General features: G+C 36.4%; 1 protein-coding gene and 1 long non-coding RNA gene across 7 annotated transcripts in view; both read right to left on the bottom strand.

Annotated features, from left to right (window-relative positions):
- Dh44-R1 (Diuretic hormone 44 receptor 1) overlaps positions 1 to 24,967 on the bottom strand; it is an 83,584-nt gene that overhangs the window by 52,041 nt on the left and 6,576 nt on the right. For 3 of the 4 annotated variants that reach the window (XR_011173309.1, XM_069114352.1, XM_069114353.1), the window contains exon 1: positions 13,660 to 18,312. The exons of the other annotated variant lie outside the window; for it this stretch is intronic. Coding sequence is in view for 2 of the 3 variants with exons in the window: in XM_069114352.1 (XP_068970453.1) it covers positions 13,660 to 13,945 (286 nt within the window). In the remaining variant the exon portion in view is untranslated. Of the gene's footprint in view, positions 1 to 13,659; positions 18,313 to 24,967 lie in introns of those variants that run through there. 4 annotated transcript variants of the gene reach the window in all.
- Positions 18,312 to 23,603, bottom strand: LOC138180461 (uncharacterized). 3 transcript variants are annotated; one of them, XR_011173314.1, is made up of 4 exons: positions 22,820 to 23,603; positions 22,393 to 22,482; positions 21,887 to 22,143; positions 18,312 to 18,439 (listed from the first exon to the last, which is right to left on the bottom strand). It is a non-coding gene; the product is annotated as an uncharacterized LOC138180461 (long non-coding RNA). The 3 variants fall into 3 exon arrangements; XR_011173316.1 differs by having other exon boundaries at positions 22,827 to 23,603; XR_011173315.1 differs by lacking the exon at positions 22,393 to 22,482 and having other exon boundaries at positions 22,827 to 23,603.

Below are 24,967 nucleotides of genomic sequence, written 5' to 3'. Positions count from 1 at the left end.
TTTTAATCAAGAAAACCAATTAGCGCAAAATATGAGCATAAAATATACAGACTATCCAACTATGTGTCTTCGTTAATTACGTGCCTCGTTCTTTGAAATTCAGATCTACCATGGTAAATTATATAAATCAATAATGAATTGAGTTTGCTACACAATTTGCCATTCGTGCTCGAAATTAGTCAAACTTAAATTCGCTGTGATAAAAATTGCATAGGTCGTTAGATGTAGCCAACAAAGAAATTATCAAGTTTGTACACAGTTACTTGATTGTTTTGGAAAATTAATATAAATTTGGTAGCAAAGAACAGAACAAATACCGTTTTTTTCTTTGAATTAGTAATTCATTATTAATTTGTATATTTTGGTAAGTTACATATTGTTACTACAAATCAATCAGTGTTCGGACATGTATGAGCGAAAACTGTTTGTAAAATTATGAGACTCCTTTTTTCTATCTTAAATTCAGATCGTAAAGTTAAAATAGAAATTAATGTTAAAAAAACGTCAAACATTTTGAAACAAGCAAGTTACATGGAAGCAAGGAAAATTAGGAGCAGAAAAGATTCGCGATCTCGAAATGAAACGTTTAACGTCGATTTTCCAGCGTGTAAACTAATTTTCATACGGTCGCCAATGGATCGTTAAATCGACTCGGCCATTAGGAGCTCGATAATTTCGTCTGAAAACATTGCGGTGCAGAAACGTGGGTCTGACCTAATTTTCGAGCCGATTTAACGTGAACTTGGTTGTCGTTCATCGTTGTCCTCCACGGGATATTCGATATTCGTAACGATCCGCTCGAAACTAGAAACAGAACCACAATTTATCGAATGTCACATCTGTGATGTTATCATCCACGCTTTCAAATCGATTTAGCTCTTAATGGCATCAATTTTATAGGGCGGAAAATCCGGTATCAAAGATAATATCATTGAATGAAGTATAATTATAGCGGTTATAGAAAAACGACGAATATTCGATCTTACGTTTCAGCAATAAAAAGCAATTTAGCAGGTCGATAGCTGATAACGCCACGTTGGCGTCATGGTTTGGTTTCTCCCACAGATAAGGTACAGTAACAGAAAAATATCAAACGACAGAATTTTTATATTTAGCAAAAATTATTAATACAAATCCACGAATAAAATAATATACTAAATTTGAATACAATCTTTGCTGCAAAACTGACAAATTATTTTATGTTGTACATTTTCTAAGAAATTTCTCTTCGAACTTTTATGAAAGAGACGAAAGTGTGAAGTTTCAGTTCCTTGTAGTAAATGATCCGACGAAATGGACAATTCTCAATGACAAATGAAGCGCATCAAGTATCGACGTTAATTTTAGCATCAAATTTTTCATAAGTTTCGCAAGAAACGTCTATTCAATCTGAAGGATCAAACGAAGCGCGAAGGAAAGGAAATTCACTGTTCGTACTCGCATGATTAATAGCAGAGTGCACAAGTGTCTGAGATTACGGGTTCAGGTCAGGTCAGAGCTCAGGCGAGATTGATAGTGATTTCGCGATTATTATCCTACGTACAAATGTTTAGAATCGTGAGACTAATCGTAGGATCGCCTATCTCACGAATTATTTAGTATGTAATAAATATGTACGAAGTCTTTATTCGCGTAAAAGTTTTGAATAGAATAATTTTCTCCTGAATAGAAGTGAATATTGATATATTTCTTAAATATCTAATATAAAATGTTCTTACTACGATTTACTCGATCGAGGTCACTTAAATACGATTTTTCATTAAATTAAGTCCAAGATTCGTTTAAATCTCAGTAATTCCTGAAACAGGATTCTTCAACGATAATCTTCGATCGATTAATCAAATAAAATTTCCAGGCGTATATTTATCACGACTCTCGCAGTACTTTGGAACATTTTCAGTATATACGTCGATTCGAGACATAATCGTATAATATTACTATAATATGTGCAAATTATTTCCGACAATCGTTTGCCGTGTGCACAGTGATTTCATTAATTTTGAGCAAGCATTGCGTCTTAATTAATTTAGCGACAGCAATTTAGCGGTATTTCAGTGGCTCTTTTCAAACAGGAGTGCCTCTGAAATGTCCTTTAATGGTTTCCGAGGGTTCTTCCTAAGCTTCCTTCGCTAATAACGTTAGTACACCCACCAATCTCCCACGATTTGCGCATAAATTCCATTATAACCGTCGCCAACATCGAAAATTGCGATACTTTAGACAGCGATACTCTGACTTTCGTTTCTTTCACTTTGCAATATTTGCTATTTGAATGGGTTCTCCTCTTTCAAACACAAAGAAGAATTATTAATATTCTTTCTTAAATCTATCATTCGATATATCAGATTTTATGACTACTTCGAGAGATCTACGCTTTTGATTTTCACCATAGTTTACTGACTTTTATTTCTATTAATATTCGATAGAGTCCAGGTGGTATTTGCCTAATTTGTTTACGACGTCGATCATAGTAAATACTTTAATGTTACGATGAAGGAGATATCAAATGGCATTTTGAAGAGAAAAATGATCGGAAAGTGTCCTTGGCACCCACGCTCGTCAATCTTTCGCCTTCATATTCCTACGCATTATTTATAATTTAGAACAGGCGAACCTATATTTTGCGGCACCGATAGGACTACTCGATAGTATTGATTTAATCCAAATATAACTAAACACATGAAACAAAAAGTAAAATCAATTTTAGGTACACAATGAATCAAAAACATACGAAATATATTACGATGAAGTATATTATATTACGAAGAAGATAATTTAAAATATTGATAAATACTACAGATAAGCTGAAGTAATCCGATAAAAATTAAGAAACAAAGTGTCAACAAAGTTTATACTTAGACAGGGCTATTTCTAGATCGCAACCCCTTCGACAAAGTACTTCTTTAATCTCCCGTGCTTTTTAATAAACCTTTATTCCACGCGTTTTAATAAATAACAGAAGCGATAAAAGTTTGACGCCGTTTTACGATGACTATCTATGAGCGTTCAATTTCGTTTTTTCCACGGTCAATGTTGTTGACCAGGTTAAACCCCTTTCAGTAGTTCTACCAACAAGTTCGTAGCGAATGAATATTTCCTTCGACGAGAAAGTCTTATCAGGCCGAAAATGAATGACTTGCTGTATAAAAAAAGCTACATTACCGTTTGAAAATACAACGTAAAACTGCGGCGAGTATAAAAATGGAAAAGAATGAACTTTGCATTTTTACTCGGATGTTGATTAAAGCTGAAGATAATTTTTTGTCACTCATATCCTCCAATAACGTTTGTAATTATCTCGGTAATCCTCGATTAAATTGGGTACTAAACGAACGCATTTAAAAACATCAATAAAAGAAACATTTGCTACTCATCCACATCGAAATGAAACCATTTCCTATCGTAACGAACAGCGATAATGTATCCGAAATATTTCCACGATTTTTTACGGCAAAAATGTGTATTCCGGGGAATTTATTTGAAATTTTAAGCATTCCATAAAAATTCCAAACGGACCGACGTATTTCACGGGTTCGGTGATGCGCGTAAATCTTTCACGACGAACGGTGTACAACTTCGAATTCGAAATCGAGAGAAAAGGACAGCTCACTGAGATTTCTTCTATTCTTGTGAAATGGGAGATCCGAGGGTAATCGTAATTTGTAGCCAGCTTTTTCGTTGCAAGTTAAGGAATGTAAGTCCGTATTTCTTCTCGAATAGTTTTATTATCGTCCTAAAAATAAGCGGGATGAAAGTAACTCGTAAAAATCCTGCACACATTCCACCAGTGACTTTGTCTTTTATTGTCGTAAGTATCATGAGTCGAGAATTTGTTGCAGCTCGAAAGCCACTCCGTTTATTGGAACGTATCGCGTGGAGTCGCGTACAACCGTGAAATTTCGTCGACGAGTGAAATGGGAACTACTTCTGGAAGTTGTGAAAGAGTACAAAGAGCAGAGGAAAGCGATCGTTGATTCGACGTATTTTGGTATTTTGGTCGAGGGGAAATCTAGCGAGTTTTTCAAAAGACAGACCAACGCAATTTTATATTGCCGATATCGTCGAGAGGTCGAAAGGTGGGACTTTGGAAAATCAACCGCACGTTTTTACTGATATGTATTTTTTACTATTATACTTCTATTTTATTTTACTTTGTTTTATCTTTGCCTTGTTTCGCTTTAATCGCGCAATATATTTTCCCTTCGAACGATAGCGAGCGATCTACTTAAATAACAAATAGCTCAGACTCGTATCCAGTATACACAACTGTTTTCTAAGCACCTATTTCACTGTTTACTGACCATTTTAAACTCTCAGCCGAAACAACTTTTATCTGCCAAACTTTCTACGCGACATGATACTTCTGTTTTGAAAATTTGCTTTTTAGTAGTGGAACACACTGAAGTAATTTTCTAGCGTCAGAACACGGAAATACATGTCGTCATAAAGCGCAAAGAGAGAATTTATGCTTATTAAAAGAGTAAATCAGCACTGCGAAATAAATATTCTCGTAATAATCTCCGCCATGTTCCAGGATATTTGTATCGAAAAGATTTAATTAAAACTCGGCTATGTGAAGCGTGTTATGTATTCTGATTTGTGTAAGATTACCACCTTTCTTAAACATAGAATACATTTTCCACTTTAAAAATTTAGCGAATATTTAAAAAATCAATAGGTCAGGTTACGGAAATATTTGTACCAAACTGTGGTTTTTAAAAGCTTGTCGTTTAACGAAGCAAACAGTTCCATCACAATTCCATCCACAAATTGAACCATGTTCTTTAATTTAATCTAACTCATCGTAACTCTATGTACCTTGCGTACTAGCAAAATCTATAAAATCGTGATTTACATAACGCTTATTCTGTATACGAGAATGTACTTGCAAACGTAAGTTTCTTGACAAAATATCTTTTCTCTCTACCTTTTTCCTTCTTTTCTTTTCTTCTATTATTATCTATGTATTATTCACAAATAAATCTACTTTTAACTACTCGCTTTTACGTTTTAAGATCCAACATTTTTGCGTTTTAGAGTTAGCAGATAATTCGGTATATAATACACGTGATTTCAAGCGCTTCGGAACATCTGAAAGAAAAGACATCGATTATGGTAACAACGCGAGTCGGTGGAAAGAAAGAAATTGAGTTGCGATATTCTTGAATCTCTATACATTAGCTGGAAACCTTACAGGCCGATGATCGTGATTGGATTTACGTCTAGTCGTGAACATTAAATTGTAAATCGATCGGACACCGTCAGAATGCGGGGAAAATCTTTCAACGAGTTTCACATAGGAAGGATTTTCAAATTTGTAATCTGATCTGCTGCATGACCTCACCTCGCACAACTATTAGATTGTTCGAAAAGTTTCTTTCGTTTTATATAGGAGGAAATAATAGACACACAAGGTTTTTGTTTTATATTATTTTGTAGAATTACATACGATCCATTTTGTTCTGTTGAGATAAACACCGGGACATTTCACAGACTTGGTTTCACGTTTGTACGAAGGTGCACTGTTGTAAAAAACACGTTTGCGAAAGAAAGACACTTTCTGGACAGGCTAATATAAACTTCTTGATCCTCGAACTCGAATTTTACATTTAATCAGTTTTACCTATATAATATCTTAGAGTCTTACCTATCCGATATCAAAGAAACGACTGCAAAGCAATACAGTAGATTTTTTGAAAAATGCAAATGTCTCGATAGACAGGAAATTTCTGCATCCGTGTTGACAAAATAACATTTTCTGTTATGTAAGTTTCGAGATTGGCACGCTTGTAACGCGGCACAAGCACGTGCAGCTAAAACTTTTCAAATGCTATTCACGATGACCTATGAATCTCACCGAGCTACGAAGTTGTTAACTGTAACACGATCAAAATGTTCCGAGTTCTCAAAACTTAGCATCCTGTCGTTTTCCGTCCTATCGAGTCTCCTACGTATCGATCGATTTTATAAATTGTGATTTAAATTCGTTCCTATCAAGCATAAAAGAAATCAAATTCTATTTATCGTAGTCTCCACTTTGAAACATAGACAAAGTCATGTTTGACATAGAAACTGTTAATTACGGAATTATACATAATTGTTGGCGAACGTTGAATAAGTCTATACAGTGCTACAATGCATACATAAAGCTGGAATTAGCATTTCATTGAGGCAGCGTGTGAACACGAACGGAAGTAGGTATTGCGAGAAGGTTTCTGCAACGTGATCGAGTTTCAGAAGCATTTCGCGGTCTTACGAAACACCTGAGGCAGAATTAGTTCGTTGACAATAAATTCCATGTAAAAAGTGTAACGAGATAAACGAACGACAGGACTACACGTAATTTCTTGAAATTAATTTTCATTTCGGACGTAATCGTTTTAACACTCGTTTCATTGCGTTGCAGTGGGAAGATTAATTTCAAACCACTATCTCGTGCACCCTCGTGTCCCATTGTAATTTCATCGTGCAGTATTTCGTATTTTATCGTCGTATGAAACGACGTACGGATGAAAAACTACCTTCCTCTTTCGAAACCATTTAAACATTTAAAAACAAAGGAGATATTGTACGTAGGAGACCCGCTTTGGATGGAAGAAAAATTATTCACGTACTATACAATTACTTTTTGCGTACTACCATTTAACTAATTCTACACTCGTCTCACCGTGTATCGTTAGTCCATAACGGAATAACCAATTTCCCAAAAATTTCTGTCTCTGTTCAAGCGACTTCAAAGATATTCCATTCGAATTAATTAAATCTCCACACACGGCGGAATACAGAGAAGCGCAACATTTAATAACAAAATTCTACGTAAATATTTAGTAATTTTTAGAGATACGATTTATGAAATAGAATTATTGCATCGCGATATGAATTTGTGGTATTCGATGGTATTCGATGGTATTCATTCGCGCGGCTGGTTCGAATCCGCTCGCGTACAATAAGAAAACCGATGAAAAGCACGCTCCATTCCGTGCCATTTGGATCGTTCAATAGCACACTTTTTGACGAATCGCTGGTCAAATTGAACATTCATGAGGATACAGAAGGAATTTCAGACGCGACGTTTCGTAACCAAGATTCCCTTTTAGCGCTCTGTCGTCGAATACATACGTAATGCTATCGTAAAACTCGAACAATCTGGCGACCATTATATTACCGCTCTTCTTGTGCATGTGTATCTACGTAACATGCACGGCAATACACGTACGACATACTCGTACGAGAGGAGTACACGTACATAACGCGTAACCAAGTCTTCTATTCCGTGCAATAGCGACGTACACGTGAGTCTGTTACATTTATGGATATCGTATGCTCGCGTCATAAATCAGAGGAAATAACCAGCTACAAGATCCATTGTCTCGTTGCATGGCATTGCATGAAGCGTTTGGTAATGATCGAACGATTCGTCGATTTCCTGTTGCGCTCAGCTGATTCTTTTTCACGTGCTCGTGATCCGACGTTGTTCTTCCAACACATATCGACGCTTGTTTAAATCGATAGAAATATTGAATTCTTTTTTATTTGCTACGTATCGATAAACCAAATATGGAGGAAAAATTCAGTGACAAATAAATATTTTTCCTTTTGCATTTTATACGCGTTTTACGTATTTCTATATCCTTCGATTACTCGTAAACGCATCAAAATTTACGGTCTAATAATTAAACACGAATAAAAAATGTTTGTTCGATACCATCGAGATACTGTTGGAGAAAACAGTTTCGTGTTTTCCGTCGTTTCAATAACTTGCTAAGTGACTGGATTTCGTTTTTAATTAGAAAGGGAGGCGCGATCGTGCACGACGCGAAGTTAATTATGGAAGTAGCCGGTCGTGCAGCCGGTCCCGCCATTTAAGATCAAATTACATTAGCGTTGTGTAATGTCAGCGGAGAGTAAATTGTGGTCATCGGGTATTCCTCATTCTGTTAGCATTGTAGGTCATCGCAAATACGCGGTCATCGTCTTTTTAAATGAATATTCATGGCGAGGATTTGAAAACCATTAACGTCGACGACACGCGTTTTTTCCTGCGCGAATTAGTTCGTAATTCCCGATAATACCAATCGATTCCATCGTTTCGCCAACCAGCAAACGTGAAAAAACGATTCCATTGTTTCCCATCGATTCTTGTTGTTCGTAATCGGAAGAACGATTGTTACGAATCTGTTTCGATTGGTTCATTTATCAAGATGATTGCGTTAAAGCACAGTCGATGAAGAAAGAACGAAAGAGATAAAATATCAAATTTTAGATCGAAGGCTTATAATGCAGTTGCAAGTTTGTTATCGCAGCTGAACGCCTGGCAATTGTTTATTGAATTGTTATCTTTTATTCGCTTCGAATAAACCCAGATTAAATTAAACATCAAGAATAACTTTTGTTACGACACAAGCTATGCTATGCAGTTTGGAAAGAAACATAAGCCACATTTTTGGAGAAAAAAATGTAAACGAACCGTGAAACATCCTCTACGCTTTCCTATAACAATTTTCCTCTGTGAAATTCTAACGAATTCTGGACCCGTTTTAACCTTCTCCTAGTCCGCCTTTTTTGTTCCATACAGCACACACGCGCTCAAGTACTCTCTTTGAATATTTTTCGACATATACAATATGCAGATTCTTTATGAAAAAAAAATATCGTTTATCGTCTACAATTGACAGAAAATTCATCTGCGATGCATAAATATTTTCCACAAAATGGGATTTACATTCGAATAAAAGGTCGAAAAGTTTCAATTTATATCTAAAGAATATCACTCGGTTAAGAGACCTGCTCGCTGAATAAAATAACTGAACGCACGTACAAGTTATATATATTTGCAAGCGCATTTGTTCGTTGTTAATTAGAATATCTGATATTCTACCGTGTGTTTTTAAAGATCGTATCGTTACATTGTCCTGTTCGGTTCGGCATTTACATGTTAACTCTTTAATTATCTATTAACAATTCCTACAGACGTCCGACGAAAATACTCACGGCCTAATAACAATACCTAGAGGTACTCATCGCCGATTGGTTACTCATATCGCATCTAGCCGCATGTATTTTTAAATAACAAACAATTCCAAAATGCTCGACGCTGGTTGCTTGAATGGTTTCGATGTATCGTACTCTCTACGAATACGATAAACAAAGCTACCTTTGTGAGGGGTTCTTTCCAATATCACCCCGTATAATGCATGTCATCCGCCAACATCGTGCTCGTTTTGGATCAACACGACCGAAAGTTTGATCTCTGTTGAGATATGTGTAATTTTGTGTGTTACACTAGATTAGCCGCGTAGTAGTGACACACATATATGAGTATGAGTGTGTGGGAGTATGTTTTTTTTATTATTTAATTTGCACGTTACAATTTATCCAACTGGACATTTGGTAAATAGTGGGAGTATGTGCGTGCACAGCATCTCGTAAAACAGACGAATGCAACTGTTCCATTGGTAATGTGAAGAAGATTCTTTTCTTTTTTTTATTTGGTAGAATTTTTACAATCAATTCTCATTGAGAATTATAAGTAATTTATTTTGGCGTGGTACTGTAACTTGGATAATAAGTGTTTATAACATGTTTGATTCTAGTTGAATCTAATGCTTAAATCTAAAGTGTAATGTCTTTTTAGTCTGCGGATTTGATCCGTCGTGTCAAGTAATTGGGTAACTAATGGGGTAAAGAAGATGATGAGACAAAGAGAGTGCTGAGACGCATGCAAATATATATCGACGAATATCTTGTAAATCACATATTAAATAAATCTGAAACTATTTTCATATTAATTCTAAGTGTAATCTAAGTGTTTCTATACATTTATTTCGGCGATTAAGATCCACAATTCTCAACAATCTCTACTAAAAGATGAGCGTAATGTAAAAAAAGCAAAAACTTTTTTCAGAAAAGAAAAAGAAAATAAAGCGTTAACGTTTCAATCATAGTTGGTCAATACCGCGTGTCGCTCAATGGTGAAAACACGCGCAGTTACAGTTCCAAATCGAACGTGGCCCGATATAACTTGCGTTTCATAGGACGCCGATATATCGTACTATTGCTCGATACGCTCGAGCGTATAGAAATCGAGATTTAATATTCCTCTGAAGGTTTGTGTACAAGACAGTCTTATGGATCTGGCGTTACAGACGAGGAAAGAGTGGATCATTAAAGCAGAAGCTACTCACGTCAGAAACGTGGCAAGCGTTTACGATCCGGCGTTGGTATCGATTGTAGTCAGCGAGAAAAAGGGGGAAAAACGATCTTTAGGGCTTTGCTAGACCGTTATTGCTATTTTCCATGTTGCGACGTTCCTTTCCTCGTTATTTCGAGGCGCGACCGTACGCAAAGGGATTTCTTTCGACAAGCATTTTAAATTACGCAAAACGTTTAGGAAAACGCGCTCGTCTGCCGCTTTCTTCTACTCGGCCTTGGCAGAAAGTGGGTAAAAGTTTTGAAATTGGTTTGCATACTTTCGAATTTAATTGTAATCTGCAAATTCATTTTACGCGTGTAGACGCAAACTGAATCGATCTAATTCACTTGCTCTAGATTTTTCAACTTTAATTGTAAATAGAAGACAGCAAGGTGAGCTATGTAAAAGTGTCGCAAGCTGTTTTCTCTCAAGTCATCGCGAATGCATACTTGCTTCTTTCTCGTTAAGTTCTAGAGGTTCTTAGAGAACAAGAGGTTTCTCGCTCGCTTGTTTTTCTTTTGAGCGAAATGAGACGTTCGGTTTACGTTCGATTTAAGAAGAAACAAAAGAAATAAATCGATATCTGCGCTAGTTCTGAGAAAACAGCTTGTAACATCTTACGTGCCCCATCTTGTACGTGATTCAAAATGGTTAACTTTTATAAAACGAAATGATTAATTTTCATCAAGTTGGTTAGTTTCGATTTCGTGTAAGTCATATCAGATATCGTGTCGTTGCTTTGAAACTGACACAGCATAAAAATGATTGGCTTTTCGTGGAAAGCAAAGAAATGTCTCCTGAATTACGTAATAAGACATTATCTTGTTAGTAAAATTTTTCGACAGAAGAAAGTCTTCGTCATTTTTTATCGAATAAACCAAGAGAACTCCCCTCGTATACAAAATGTTTCCTCAACATCGTTCAAGAGGCGAAAGTAAGATAGAGGATTTTATGGAAATCAGGGGATGAAGGCTGCATTTCGTGTAACAAGCTAATTTAGAATTCAGAAATTGGATATCGCTGTCGAAGCCTTTTGAATTGGCCATTGAAGATTTATTTAGTATTCCAAACTTTATATTCGGATTGCGAAGTGAATAGCGAATAGCGTGAATTGGTAAGCGAAGATTAACGATGAAAGCTACCGGTTACACGATGCAGCGGAAAATTAAGAACTGAAAACCAGCGATAACAGTTATCGACCATGAACGGAGAAATTATTAACTGGACAAATCAATAAATGGCTGAAAAGCAGTGATTGGAAATGAAAAATAAAATGGCGAGATTTTAAAGAAAGATTTCAGAGGAAATAAAATGGAAAGATTTTGAAGAAATGTAAATAATTTGACTTTGTGAAATACCGTTTATAGATATACGATCTTTGATATTTTTCATATTCGATACGAATAACACAATCGCGAATTTGTATGTTTGTCTTATGCTCGAATAAACTAACACAAAGGTGGATGTACGTATTCCTTTCACTTCAATTATTCTCCGAGTTACGTGATAGTTGTGTTGCCGCATGCACACAGAATGACTTTTATTATGGTTACTCGCCACATCGATCAAAAACGAACAATCCTATGCTTTTTCCTGGCTTCTGCCAACTTTCTTTTATATCAAACACAAGAATCCAAGCTGTTTGATCAAAAGAAATGACTACTTTTTATTTTGCTATATATTTTCTATCTTCCTTACTCGTATCTATTAAAAAAAAAAAGAATATTTCCCGCCCAAAAACTTCTCGTTTATCTTGAAAATTTCAATTTTAAATCTCGATCATATCGACAAATGCGTCCTTCTATACTCTGTACATTTTTAATCGATTTCGTTCTTTTTTCACTGTATATGTAACGAACGGTATTTATTTACCGACCATATGTTGATATTCATCAAAACATTTCGAGAACTTCACGTCGTGTGTTTTTCAATTTCACAGCAGAAAAAATCACGCGATTTCGAATAAAATAAACCGAGTAAGAAAACGACTTGCTGACGATCTTCTCCTGCGAATAGAAAGCTCTAGTATTGTTCTTTATTACGAAAAAAGGAAAGAGACAGAAAGGGAGAAAAGTAGAAACGAACGAATGTAGCGGTTGCTTAACGATTTAATTAAAAACGATAGAATGGGCGTTTCAAGCTTGTCTCTCGCCAACGTTGATGGCCGTTTTAAAACTCGAGTTTTATGGAAAATAAGATCCATGAAATGTTAATTTGCTCTTAACGTTCACGCTAACAACAATTTTAACTATGCAACTATACACTTCATGCGAATAGCGCTGTTGATGGTAATGCACTTTATATTCTACGTGAGAAAGCATTATACGCGACACAAGATGGGATTGCTCTTTCCTAGATGAAATTACGTTTTTAGGAAACGAAATAGATCGAGAAACAATAGTTACGAGGTGATGTTTCATAAAAGACAAATATTATTCAGATATGGAAAACGACTTAAATAATAATTACGCTCTTGCCACTACGAAATCATTGTAGATATCCTGCAATTGATGAATATTTGGGGATGGAAAATCGATAAAAAGGTTTTAAGCTTTTCCCCTTTAATCCGATAACCTGAATCCTTTCTACCCGATCTTTCCTTACTTGAACCTTTTAAATTTCAAAGAATCAAATCGATGTGGTTTCAAACGAACAGATCGGCGTCTAATCCTACTTAACAAATAATCCGAAATAGAATCTTTCCGGCGATCAAATTATTTCTTTTGTTTGAAATATCGTTATCTTTGAGGCTGTACGAAATGGAAAATAATGAAATTTGTAAGTTAATATTTTCAGTGAGATTAATAGCTTCGATGTGGAGGGAATGAAGCATATAAGTATGGGTAAACACGAATATTAATTACGTGGATAGATAGCTATGTATTTGATAAAATGAACGTTAATTAATTTTACTTGAACTTCCCCGCGCTTGGAATCGTATTATCGTATAAACCACATTTTTAATTCCGCGTCTAGCCGCGTGACCATTAAACTAATTGAAATAGCTTTTCTTTAAACATGCGCGCCTAACGTATCAGAACGAGTCACCGGTGGCTGCTGTCCGGTGGTTTTGTTAAATTGAATTTTCAGGCGAAATTTATGTCGCACGTATGAAGCAAAAATAGAAGCTTAGATAAATTTGAGAGATAAATTTTGAAAGATACGTGATTTATAACCGCATCCGTTTGAACAAGACCTGAAAGATCAATTTTCAGCCAGAACATAGAACATAGAAATTATCTCAATACCGGAAAAAGAAAAATTCCATTACTTAATCGAATAAATTACACAAAAAAAGCAAACCGCACAAGTATATCCGATATCCGAATACTCTGATAACCAATCGTAGAATTTCGTTTTCCACGACCAACCATTAACCATTCGCCCCCCGAACGAAACCAACGAGAAAGAAAAGAACCATTTTGGGATACTGTCGATGGCAATACCAAATAGTATTTGTTACTCACGGCTGCTGTCGTAGCGTATTCCATTCAGTTCCTCGAAGCATGGTAGCGTGGCCAGTGTACCGGGAGGTGTTCTCGGCCAACACAATAAAGAATCCCAGCTGATTTCGCATCCTTGATCCTCCTGCTGCGTCCCAAGAGACAACAGCTGCAGCTCTTCCTGTTTGCGCTCGAGGCACTTGATCGCCTCGGGATTCACCGATTCGTTCAGCTTGCTGATATAATACAAAGTGTTCAGCACGTAATTGCCGGTGTCGAAGACGCTCTCGTTATTCTCTTGCCACTCCATGCCGGCCACAAACTAAACACTGTTCGTCTTATTCGTCTTCTCGATCAAGTTGCTTCCTTTCGCGAGACTCGACTTTATTCCAGCAGAAGCAAAAAGTGAAAACAACACGGATTCCCTCTTATCTTTATAGCAGCCCAGCGCTCTTGGCGAATTGTTTATAGAAATTATTTCTCTGTTTATAAGTGTACCATGTTCCTCTTAGAAGAAGATATCGCGATGTCGTTGGTTCGTTATCATTAAGCGTTGCGCATCGTTGATTTTTGGAAATTTTTCAAGGAGCGCAACGTGATTTTGCGTTTCACAAGGACATAACGAGGACCATATACATCGTTTAGGTTTCGAGCAGCAGTCGTGGACAAGGTCGTGGAATGCGTGGCACGCGGCGAAAACGTCGATTACCAGCGGACCATTCCCTTCACGTAGTTCTATAAAGACGCGCGGTTAATCTCTAGGGGCTCTATTTTTCACCGACCGACCGACACGCAATTATTTCCCCAAACCTGGTGTTCTTCGCGAGAAACGAGACCGAAGATAGTATTCTTGGCCAACCGCGAGATTCGCCGACTAATGCTCGCTGATCCCCCTAAATCCTTTGCCATTAAAGGAGGGTCGGTTAATCCTAGAGGAGTCCTTTTCCTCCTTTTACTCGAAGAGCACAGGGCAAGTGTAACAACGAGAGGGCCCCAAAGAGTCTTTAATCTTTCTACGCACGCTCACGCGAATTTCTGCTCGTATCCTCTCCTCGTCCTCGTTAATACCTAATATAAGATATTATCGAGAAGCTTCTTTATACAATATGTCCATTTACATTTCGAAATATGATCGTACAAAGCTTCTTGAATTTTTTGTAATATAAATTAGGGGTTTCTGGGACTCGTTTAATTTTCTCTCTGTCTCCTTTTGATTTAATACGCACGCTTCTTCTTTTTTTTCTCTTATCTATTTACGATATTGAAAATGATGTGGAAATATTACGATCAAGCAAACGTTTTTGTTACCTTGAATTCCACGGGTTAATTCTCAAGGACCTTTTTTTCTTCCTTTCGTCCAATATCAGAGAGCGAGAGCGTAGCGATAAAAAGATCCCAAGGAACGTCTCATCCTCGCACACACGCTTTTTCCTTAGGATTTCTATTTGGAATCCTGCCGATCCCCGTTAATACATTGTACAAGACTTTATCAGAAAACTTCTCTCTATATTTATCTATATATCAAAATGTTACGATCGAATAGAGTTTCCAGAGATCCCCACAAGTCCGTTAAATTCCACGCTCCAGGCACGGGATACCGCGACATAGGATTGCTCTTTGATGTCCTCTGATCCGACGAGGTGATTTCACCGGAGCATCCCAGCTTCGGAATATCTCGGTTGCACGGAGTCTGATCGGAAGGTGAGAGCCTTCGTTTTGTAATTTCTAGGAACACGACGAAATCAGATTGACTTATGACGGGCTTGGAAATGCTTCCTTTTCTAGAGCAAGGAATTTTCTTTTGGTTCGTTGCTATTTCTCTAGCCCTCCATTTACTAAACGATCTTTGATCTTAAAATCCTCGACGATCCAGCTTTTACGCTTTAAATATGATAACGTACAATGGTACGAGTAGTACGGCTTATAAAACAGTCTGCTGCAACTGGTCGATCCGTTTGAAAGCGGCACTCGACAGCCATTAGGCGAACCGCTTGAAACGCAAAGCCAATTACCGAACTACTGGCGGCAAGGCGTCCATCAGATCCAGCACTAACAGTTGGAGACAAAGTTCACCTATTGTCCGCGCGTTAACATCGCGAGCATCGCGCTGAAAACCAGTAACAAGGGCCGGCTTCGATCAGTTCCACGTTTCGATAGTGTACTAATTTCGCGAGAGACTATCGACAAACTCTCTCGAGAGATGTTTCGAGAACCCACTCGGTTAACGCATGTATTCGTGCCTGATTTCAACTGCTCCGGAGAATGGTATTCGTCGATACCAGGGGTTATTACCGACTCCTTCGAAGATAGAAGGAAGTTCACAGCTCCTTATAATTGATAGTCGGTAGTTTCGTAAATGAGTTTCAAAACTTGGTCCATTCACTTTGTAATTTAGCTATTTGTTAACCTGGTCTGCAAGTTCGGCTCCCGTTTCCTAATCCTTTCGTAGACGCGACTCTTTCCAACTGGCTATCTCTTCCACGATACCATCGTAAAATCCTCTCTGAAAGAACGTTCCTCGTGTGACTCGGTGTCTCTACAACGTACAAATTACACCACCTCGAAGATTCTTTTATTTTCTTGGAAATCTTAACAAAGTTTCGCCTGAAACCTTGCCAGATTTCTTACGATTCTTCGTTTCATGGATCTTTGGTTACCTCTACGCGACAGTATTCTAACTTTTTACATTTATCGTTCCTTGTGGAATACCATCGACTTTCTTTTCCAATACGCTATTGTTATCTCTTCCATCAGCTTCCGATCTTCTGTGTTCGCGTTTTACAAATGTTCTTCGAACGTAGGTGTTCACACGTATTATTCGTGTACCAATTTAACCATGTTCGACTTTTTCATTGACTTTTTCATTACCGCGATTCTGGTCTGGGTTCTGGGGTAAATAATACTTTCGATAGTTATTCATGTTAAATCATCGCTTTAAAGTACGAACCTCTTCGAGATGAACTACATCCTTAGTATTTATATTTATTCATAATTCCATAAACATCTTGCGATTTATTTCTAGTTAGCACTTATCTCCTTCGAACTCGTATTTGTTCATGCTTCTATAAAAACATCTTTTCATTGTTCCCATTTAATATTTCCTTTCTTCGAGCGACGAATTTCCTTGAAATAAACGATACTTTTGCATGTTCGTTTGTATTATCATTCAGCAACGTTCCACAATAAGCACCTTTTAATAGCTTCTAATTACCACTGTGTATCTTCAAACGATCAATTTGTTTCGGATAAATAATATTCTTGTAATTCATATTCCTCTACGATATACAACATCTTCGAAATTCATATTTATCCATAATTTTAGCGACGTCCGATCTTTCGATTCCTCTTATAAATATCCCTCCGCTTTTGCGACGAATAAATTTCCTTAAAGCAAATAATATTATTAATATTTCTATTTACATTCATATTTCGATCCAGCAACGTCTATCCCTCCAACTATTCTTAAGTACCATTTCCTTCTTCCAAACGATACATATTTTTTAATTATCTCTAAATAACACTTTACTTCGAACGACCAACTTCCTTAAGATATAAATAATATCTTTGAAATTCCCATCTATTTATCCTATACAGCGTCCTTTCCAATTTCTCCTAATTACCACTTGGTTTCCCAAACGAGACGAATTTCTTTCAAATAAATGCTATCGATGAAAACAAATGAGCTTGAAAACTGGTGAAATATCGTTTGAAAGTTAATTCCGTGGCAGTTTAGTATTCCGCCGGCGAGCAGTGACATGCGACTGTTTGAGGCACGTGCTCGAAGCAGTGTAAGAGGCTACTCCGTAGAAGCGGCGCGGAAGTGTCGAGGAAGCTGCGTCGCGACGCTCACTGCGACGCCCGATCGAGAGGTTCTGGCGTGTCCGCGGAGTCTGTCAACGGCCGTAGGAGACGCTACACGGCGGCGATATGGATTTTCGCGTGTACCTGGAGCCGACGAGGGCAACTGCCTGCTCCACGATACGTGCACAACGAGGAGGAGCATGCGCCACCATTATCCTCTCTCTTCTCCTCTGCCTCCACGTTTTGCTCGTCCTTATTTATCCTCTGCTCGCGTTCAACTCACTTTACCCCCATAAGCTTTGTCCGTACTGTCGTTTCACCTGCTTCTTCGCCTTTACAATTTTTTTACTCCGATCCTTTCTTTCCTTCTTCTTTTTCTTTTTCTCGTCTTCTTTTTTAGCCACCATTTATCCTTGTATGGGTGATCTGTTATCGTTTCGGGCGCTCGTTTCCACCTTTTCTTCTCTCTGAATTTGTTTCGATTACTTTACTTTAGACTTTACTTTAAAGCTTCTTTTCTACTTGATTATTTTCTTTGGCTTTAACGCTTTCATGTTTCACGTAGATGGTGACGCGAGATTGATCGTGTTCTATTATGAGTCTGTCTGTATTTTTCAGAAAGTCGATGTAAAATTTAAAAAATGCTTGATTATACTATGTTGGTGCAACTAAATGTGCAGGTGCGTGAAGTATTTGCTATCTGCTACGGATAAACATCGCTGGTGCAGATACATTTCTTGTTTCAGTTTAACAGCGGAACATTCGACCTCGGTTATGGCAAGAAGCAAAGAATCAACGGTAGAGAAACATTCTTCGATGATAACTTTGAAAACATGAGTAAAATATCAACTTTTTGATCAAATTGCTTCGGGTGTCCTCATTCTTCAGGAACAATATTCGTGGCGACGTTCTTCTAGAAAACTTGAGACTACGTCCGTCTTCTGTCTGATACTTTTCTTCCTTTCTCACACGTTGACGACTCGAATTGAGATTTCGCTGACACCTGGAATTAAGACGACCGACCTGTATCAGAAACGTCATCGATTACCGAACACGTGGCACGGGTCAACCTTCACCCAGAGAAAATTCGTTCGACCGATATTCGTTACCGAGTATCGGTGGAAAAAATTCGAACTAACGCGTCTGATTACGATAGGAATTACCCTTTACCGACTTCCAAGGTCGTTTCCTAATTTTATCATTGAAAAGAATTAAGTATACTCTTTGTGAATTTTAAATTAAGAAGACTAAATGAAATAAAGATTACAGGTCATTTTCTCTTCAATTCTTACATTGATCTTTGAGAATCTCATTCTCGTTCAAAGCTGCGGCAAAATGTACTCTACAGTCAAAGAACTGACATTTAAACGAGAATTTTTCAAGCGATAATTTCGCTGTTGTGCTTCGTATTCTTATTTTCAATAAAGCACCTTCGTTCTAATCAATGCGAAGAAAATGCGAAGAAAATGCAATGCTTAGCATGATAGAAAAATTTACGGAGCAATTCGAGCATCGATTTTTTTTTCAGGCAGCGAAAACTTTTTCGCGAGCACTTTTTTTATCGCGTCAGTCTCGTTTTCTTTTTTCTCTTTCGAAATATCCTGACACGGTAATCTGTCGCTATGGTCCAGCAAAAAGTCACTCGGTTGGTGCCTTGGAGGGCGCGTCGATAGGAAACGATAAGCAACACGAGGATTACGACAAATGTATAAAATCTGTTGTAAGAAAGAAAGCGATTGCGAATAACTTTCCCATTAGATTTTTTTTCTTATATTCGAGCTTGTGAAAGAACGCGACTGGGTTGCTACGCCTTTTTGAATCTTCTGGCGATTCGCAGATTTTTACTGAAGCAGGTTTTTCAAATATAAAACAATAAATAATAGAAGAAAGCAATTGAGCTGTTATCTGTTTGAATTCAACGTGGGTTTGTTTCTATTAGGTTCAATCTCTCAAGTGGACCGTTTCTCTTAATTAAAAATTTCCTTAGAGATAGAATAATAATCGTAGACTAATGGCCAAGGAATAATTTATTTAGATCGAACTAACTCTACTTTTCTAATTAAATCTTTAAAGTAAATATAAATATTCTAGCATTGTTATTTTCTTTTTATCTAGAAACCCGCGAAAGAAAATTTTATACGTTTCTGTTACTTATCATGTTTGTATAATGATTCATCGTAATGAAAATTTTCGATTAAATAAGTCATAAGATCGTAAAATGACAAATAGAAACTAAGTTTCATAAAATATGTATCTCTTTATATTCACGTCAATCCTCATTAAAAATGTTAAACACATAAATTAGCGGTACAACAACTTTGGATAAGAAATATTAATGGATAAATAAGATTTCAAGAAGTTTTGCCTTTAAAAGTTTCTACGTATTCCACTAAATTGTTAAACGTTCTAAAATTGTTTCAATGATAAAATCGTTATTTATTTCGAAATGGTAAAAATGTTTCGCAAATTATTATGTATAAATTTGTAGGAATTTAATTGAAAAACAAGTTGTAGATGTTTAGGAAATATTGGTACGTCACATATTTTAATAAAATTGAATGAGACGCATTCGGATAAATATACTTTAAATTAGAAACCACCGATCATGCATCAATGTGTACCAATATTGCCGATTAAGCTTGCAATCGATATTTACAATTGATAAACATTATTTTGATTAAGTAAAACTATACTTGTATCAATTATTTCTAACGCGCTGTTCTTTACACATTTTCTTCGTATATTAAATAAAACACCTTTTATAGATGAATTAAATAATTTGTATGCATATAAATGTATACATGTACAAAACCACAAAATTCACTGTTATATACATTTTTGTTATGCTGTTTATTTTGAAAAAATTATTAGAAAATTATTGCGATATGTTATAAAAGGTAGGCTGACAAAAATAGCGAGTAGAATGTTGTTAACGTAACGCTGGTTTTTAATGTGCAAACTTTTTTGCCATATTATCAGTGGCCAGGAAGATCGTTACGACGAACGAGCGAGCGGATACGCATGTATATACTTCGTGTCGTCTATCGACGTGGAATTTTTATATTTTTTTTTTTTTTTTGATGGAGAAATCATATTTCTCGCTATTTTTATCAGCATTTCCAGATATTCATGGCATGTATGTATGCTTTTGCCTATAACGCACATACATTTATTATTATTTTTATTTCGAACTATATCCTTTTGTCGCGTTAATTATTATATCGTCAGCAAACATGGTCATGCTGGATTTAATAAATTCCACATTTATTTTTCTCCCATGCAATATTCATTGTCAATGCAAATATCGAGATCCGATGGAAAAAGAGAATGGAGAGCTCGGGGAGAATTCATTAATTTACGAAGGGTCGACGATATTAAATCGTTGAAAGGAACAACGAAGGCATCGATGAAAGTGTACCAGTTGCCAATTTCCACGGTAACCAAAATATTTGCAGATGTTTCCTTTGTCAATTATCTTTGTATAAGGATCGAAATTATTTAGAAGATTTAACAGTCAGCTAAATAGTAAAATATTTCGAATTATTACGTTATTCCAATAATTACTATAACAACTCTTAATGTTTTATCTTACGAGTATTTTTATCGTTAGAAACTAAAAGAAAATTTATTTCGATAAATGAATGAAAATTTCGATAAATTAAATTGGATGGGAAGCTAGGAGAACCGATACAATTGATACAATTAGGCAAATGTTACTTCTTTCGTGGCGTAGTAAAACGACAAAAGAACGAGCCGAGTTATTTATTTGTTTAGTATTTAAATTATTTTCTATCGAAATTGTTAACGTATTTTATTATTGTTATAGGCCCATTGAAAAAAATACGTTGATACTGATACAAATGAAAAATACAAGCTGCCTCTATGCATAGCTTAAAAATTTCGGTTTAACATTTTATTAAATTTTCTCTAACAAATAAAACAGCTTTCATATGTAAAAATTTTTCGCGTTTTTCCGAAATCCGAAACAGCATCGGATTGATCATGTGCCGAGAGGACTAAACGAAGAGCATCTTGTTTACCTGTTACTATCAAGAAAATTGTTGCTTCAGCCAGATAACAGCGTATTTTCAGCACGTTCGATCCTCCGCCTATTCCTTTAACGAGTTTTAATCGCGCCAAAGTGGATGGAATAATTATCTAAAAGGACCAAGAAAGTAAACACGGAGGAAGTAACGTTTTCTTTACTCAAGACAAAATAAATACGTTTGAACGTTCTCTTCGCTACTTTCCAAAGAAGCGAGAAAATTAAGGAAACGATACTAAAACCAAGTCCAGGCATACATTTTGTCGTGAAAATACACAATTTTCACTGCAGCTTGGAAAAGCTTAGTCAAACTAGCAAAAACTATCCTCTTAATCATCGAGATACACTGACTAATTAATTTCTGGTTAAATATTATATTATTCGATAGACACTCCCGTAACGAACCTACTTTCCAGGGTGAACAGCCCTAACTTCAGCGTAATTAGATTCGTTGATCCACCTCATTTCTCAACTTTCCTCTTTGTCTCTTCGCTTCTCCTCTATCTTCTCTTCTATCTTTCGTTGCACTCGTTAACAAACCGTTTTACATTAATCTTCCTATGCATGTTCAATGCACCAACTACCCATTGCGTCGATCATCTGTCTTTTATTCTATAATATCAGTGTCGTTCATTCTTAACGATGAAACTCCAGATCTTTTTCTTCGGAACAGAAACGATTTTAACACTTTGACTGCTACGCCAAAATCACATGTTTCGCTCAGGACGTCACGGGAGTATTTTTATTATTCAAAGCATATAATGGCAAAATAATAATAAATTGATGATGTAAGACAACATTCTTCCCCGATGGACCGTTTATCTTATTGGTGGTCACAGGTGACCACCGTGGCGCCTTGCTAACAGTTAATAGCGACATATTATAACAAGGCTCCGTTTATTTCAACAAACTATTCGCATTCGTTATTTTGTAGCAAGCAAAACGTCCAGAATATATCGTTGAAACGTGTAGAAGATATTAGTAAACAGTATTTGCTCATTCTATATACAGGGTGGTTGGTAACTTGTGGTACAAGAGGAAAGGGGGGTGATTCTACGCGAAAAAAGAAGTCGAAAATATAGAAAAAAAATTTTTTTATTTTTTTAATTTTTTTTTTTTTAATTTTTCCATCGAGACAACGATCTACAGTGAGATCCGTTATAAAGTACCGCACGCATACCGAGCGAAAAATTCAAAGTCGATTTTCTCGAAAACAAAGCCTCAAACGAAAAATTTTTATTCTATATTTTCGACTTCTTTTTTCGCGTAGAATCGCCCCCTTTCCGCTTGCACCACCTGTTACCAACCACCCTGTATAATAGTAAGGTATGTTCACACTTCTAACTTCGATTATATGATTATAAATGTAGCGGCACAGGAATCAAGGGACGACGCGAGTCGAGAGCGACTCATGCTATTGTTTTACCTCAGGACATTGACTCAGCCTTGACGCAGAAATGTAATGATAAACAAACTCCGGGCAAAACAATGTCGCCGCTACATGCAACCATCGAATGAAGACGAATTTGAATTTTCCGACTCTCCCCCGACCAGTATAAATAAACGGACGCGAACGCGAGCGACAGAGTATCGAACAGTATCGTACTGTATCGTACAGTATCTCCGAGTATCTCACGAGTATTTATCGAGTTACGCGACGAGCATTTACGAGTATTTATTCCGCTATCTTATTCCGCGATTTGTACTTTGTAATAACGACTCGCGTATTCGGATGTACGTTAATTTATTTATTTAATCGAAATATATTTGACGGGTTGTGACAGCAATTTCTCGCTCTCGTTATTTCACATTATCTATCCTCGACCAATCCTCCACATAAAGCAGCATTTACGATTATTTTCTAAGGTGTGTTTATAATAATATTCGTAGATTACCCCTCAAAGGTATGAATACAAACACAGTGCACCGCCAGATGCAAGATTTGTTCTTATTTTTTTTATTGATGTTCTAATAAAAATGTTTAATTGTTCAATGGGGCACCTTTTATTTCAAAGTATCTTCTATTTATCGGTTATATTCAAAATGCCCTAACTGTCAATTTTCATTCAATTTTTACAATTGTAAGAAGTTGAAGCGCTCTGGTCACCAATGACCAATGACCAATGATCAATGATGTCGTATATGACCAACAAGGCAGTCAAAGTGTTAATGTGTTTGCAGCGGGATCGACCATTACAATGGGTGACTAGCAACTTGGTTGAAATTCTCGGTTTAGTCTCATCATTTTTAAAGGACACAGTGAGTATCATTTATTACCTTGGCTAAGGTTTGCTTAATTCAGATACTTGGTGCTAATTTGCCGAGATTTCCAGTGTATTAATTAATTATCGTTCTAGTGGTATTAGAGTTTTTAGAATAACGAGCTTTCCAAAAGAAAATGAAGCTTCTGAGTGCACGTACTTTCTCCGAATAGCCGAGTGAGTTTACGTTCCGCAAAAGGAGCGCGCGTCGGTCCAAGGTAATGCGCTTGCGAAACCTAACAGCCTACGCGTACATACTTGAAATAACTATTTAACATAGCTGCACGCACCAAGCTTCAAATTAAGTTCATATAAAGATACTTATTCGTGTTAGAATTTTTATTCAATTACGAGAATAACTGGTAGCTATTATAAATTATGTGTACGTATTAAAATTTGTTTTATCGTTGCAACTGATTCTTAATCGAGAAATGAATTTTAATTTACCAATTTGATCTTCAGCTTTTCGCTAAACTTTTTGATTCTATCGCTTATCCTTGTAATTCTCCCGAGTGCTTTTAAATTTAGGACAAAGATACTTCGTAAGTTACTTTCTACCGACAGATTTATGGATGTGTAATAAATATCGGACACGTACTACCTCAGAAAGAAATGTAGAAACTACGGAGAAGACAAAAGCTAAATGTGTATATACTTTTGAGAAATGTTTCTACGTAGAAAATAGTTTACAGAATGTAGCGTTCTTAGAATAATTAAACAGCAAGTTTTGTATGCTCTTGTAATAATAAATTCACTGCTTTATTTTACGCTCGAACAGACACGTGCATGAATGTTATTTGCATGCATCTATAGTACAAGGTCGGGAATAAATCTGACAAAAATTACAACTTACAACAAAAGTGTTTGAATAAATTTGAATTCATTTCTATCAAGAAACATAATCAAACAAGATTTCTCAAAGCTATTTTCTTCTTCAAGGCTGTAAGTGCGACAATTCTATTATGCGTCAGACAAAGTTAAACACAATTCACTGTCACGCACATAACATGAAGCGCCATTGGATAGATACTTAGATATGATAAGGTGCCCAAAAATATCGGTCACTCGACCCAAATAGCCGAAAGTATATGAAAGTGTACGAGGTAAATGAAAGTATCAAAATCTTCAAACGAAGGCTTGGTATTTCGATGTACGCGAATAAAGGAAGGGCGTGAAATTACATTCGCGATTGCAAATGATCTTGTTAGTTGGCTGATCATGCCGA

This window comes from Bombus flavifrons, chromosome 5, assembly GCF_040668555.2.
Source record: "Bombus flavifrons isolate JBK064 chromosome 5, iyBomFlav1_principal, whole genome shotgun sequence".
Taxonomy (NCBI): Eukaryota; Metazoa; Arthropoda; class Insecta; order Hymenoptera; family Apidae; genus Bombus; species Bombus flavifrons.
This window is presented reverse-complemented; position numbering and strand designations above follow the sequence as displayed.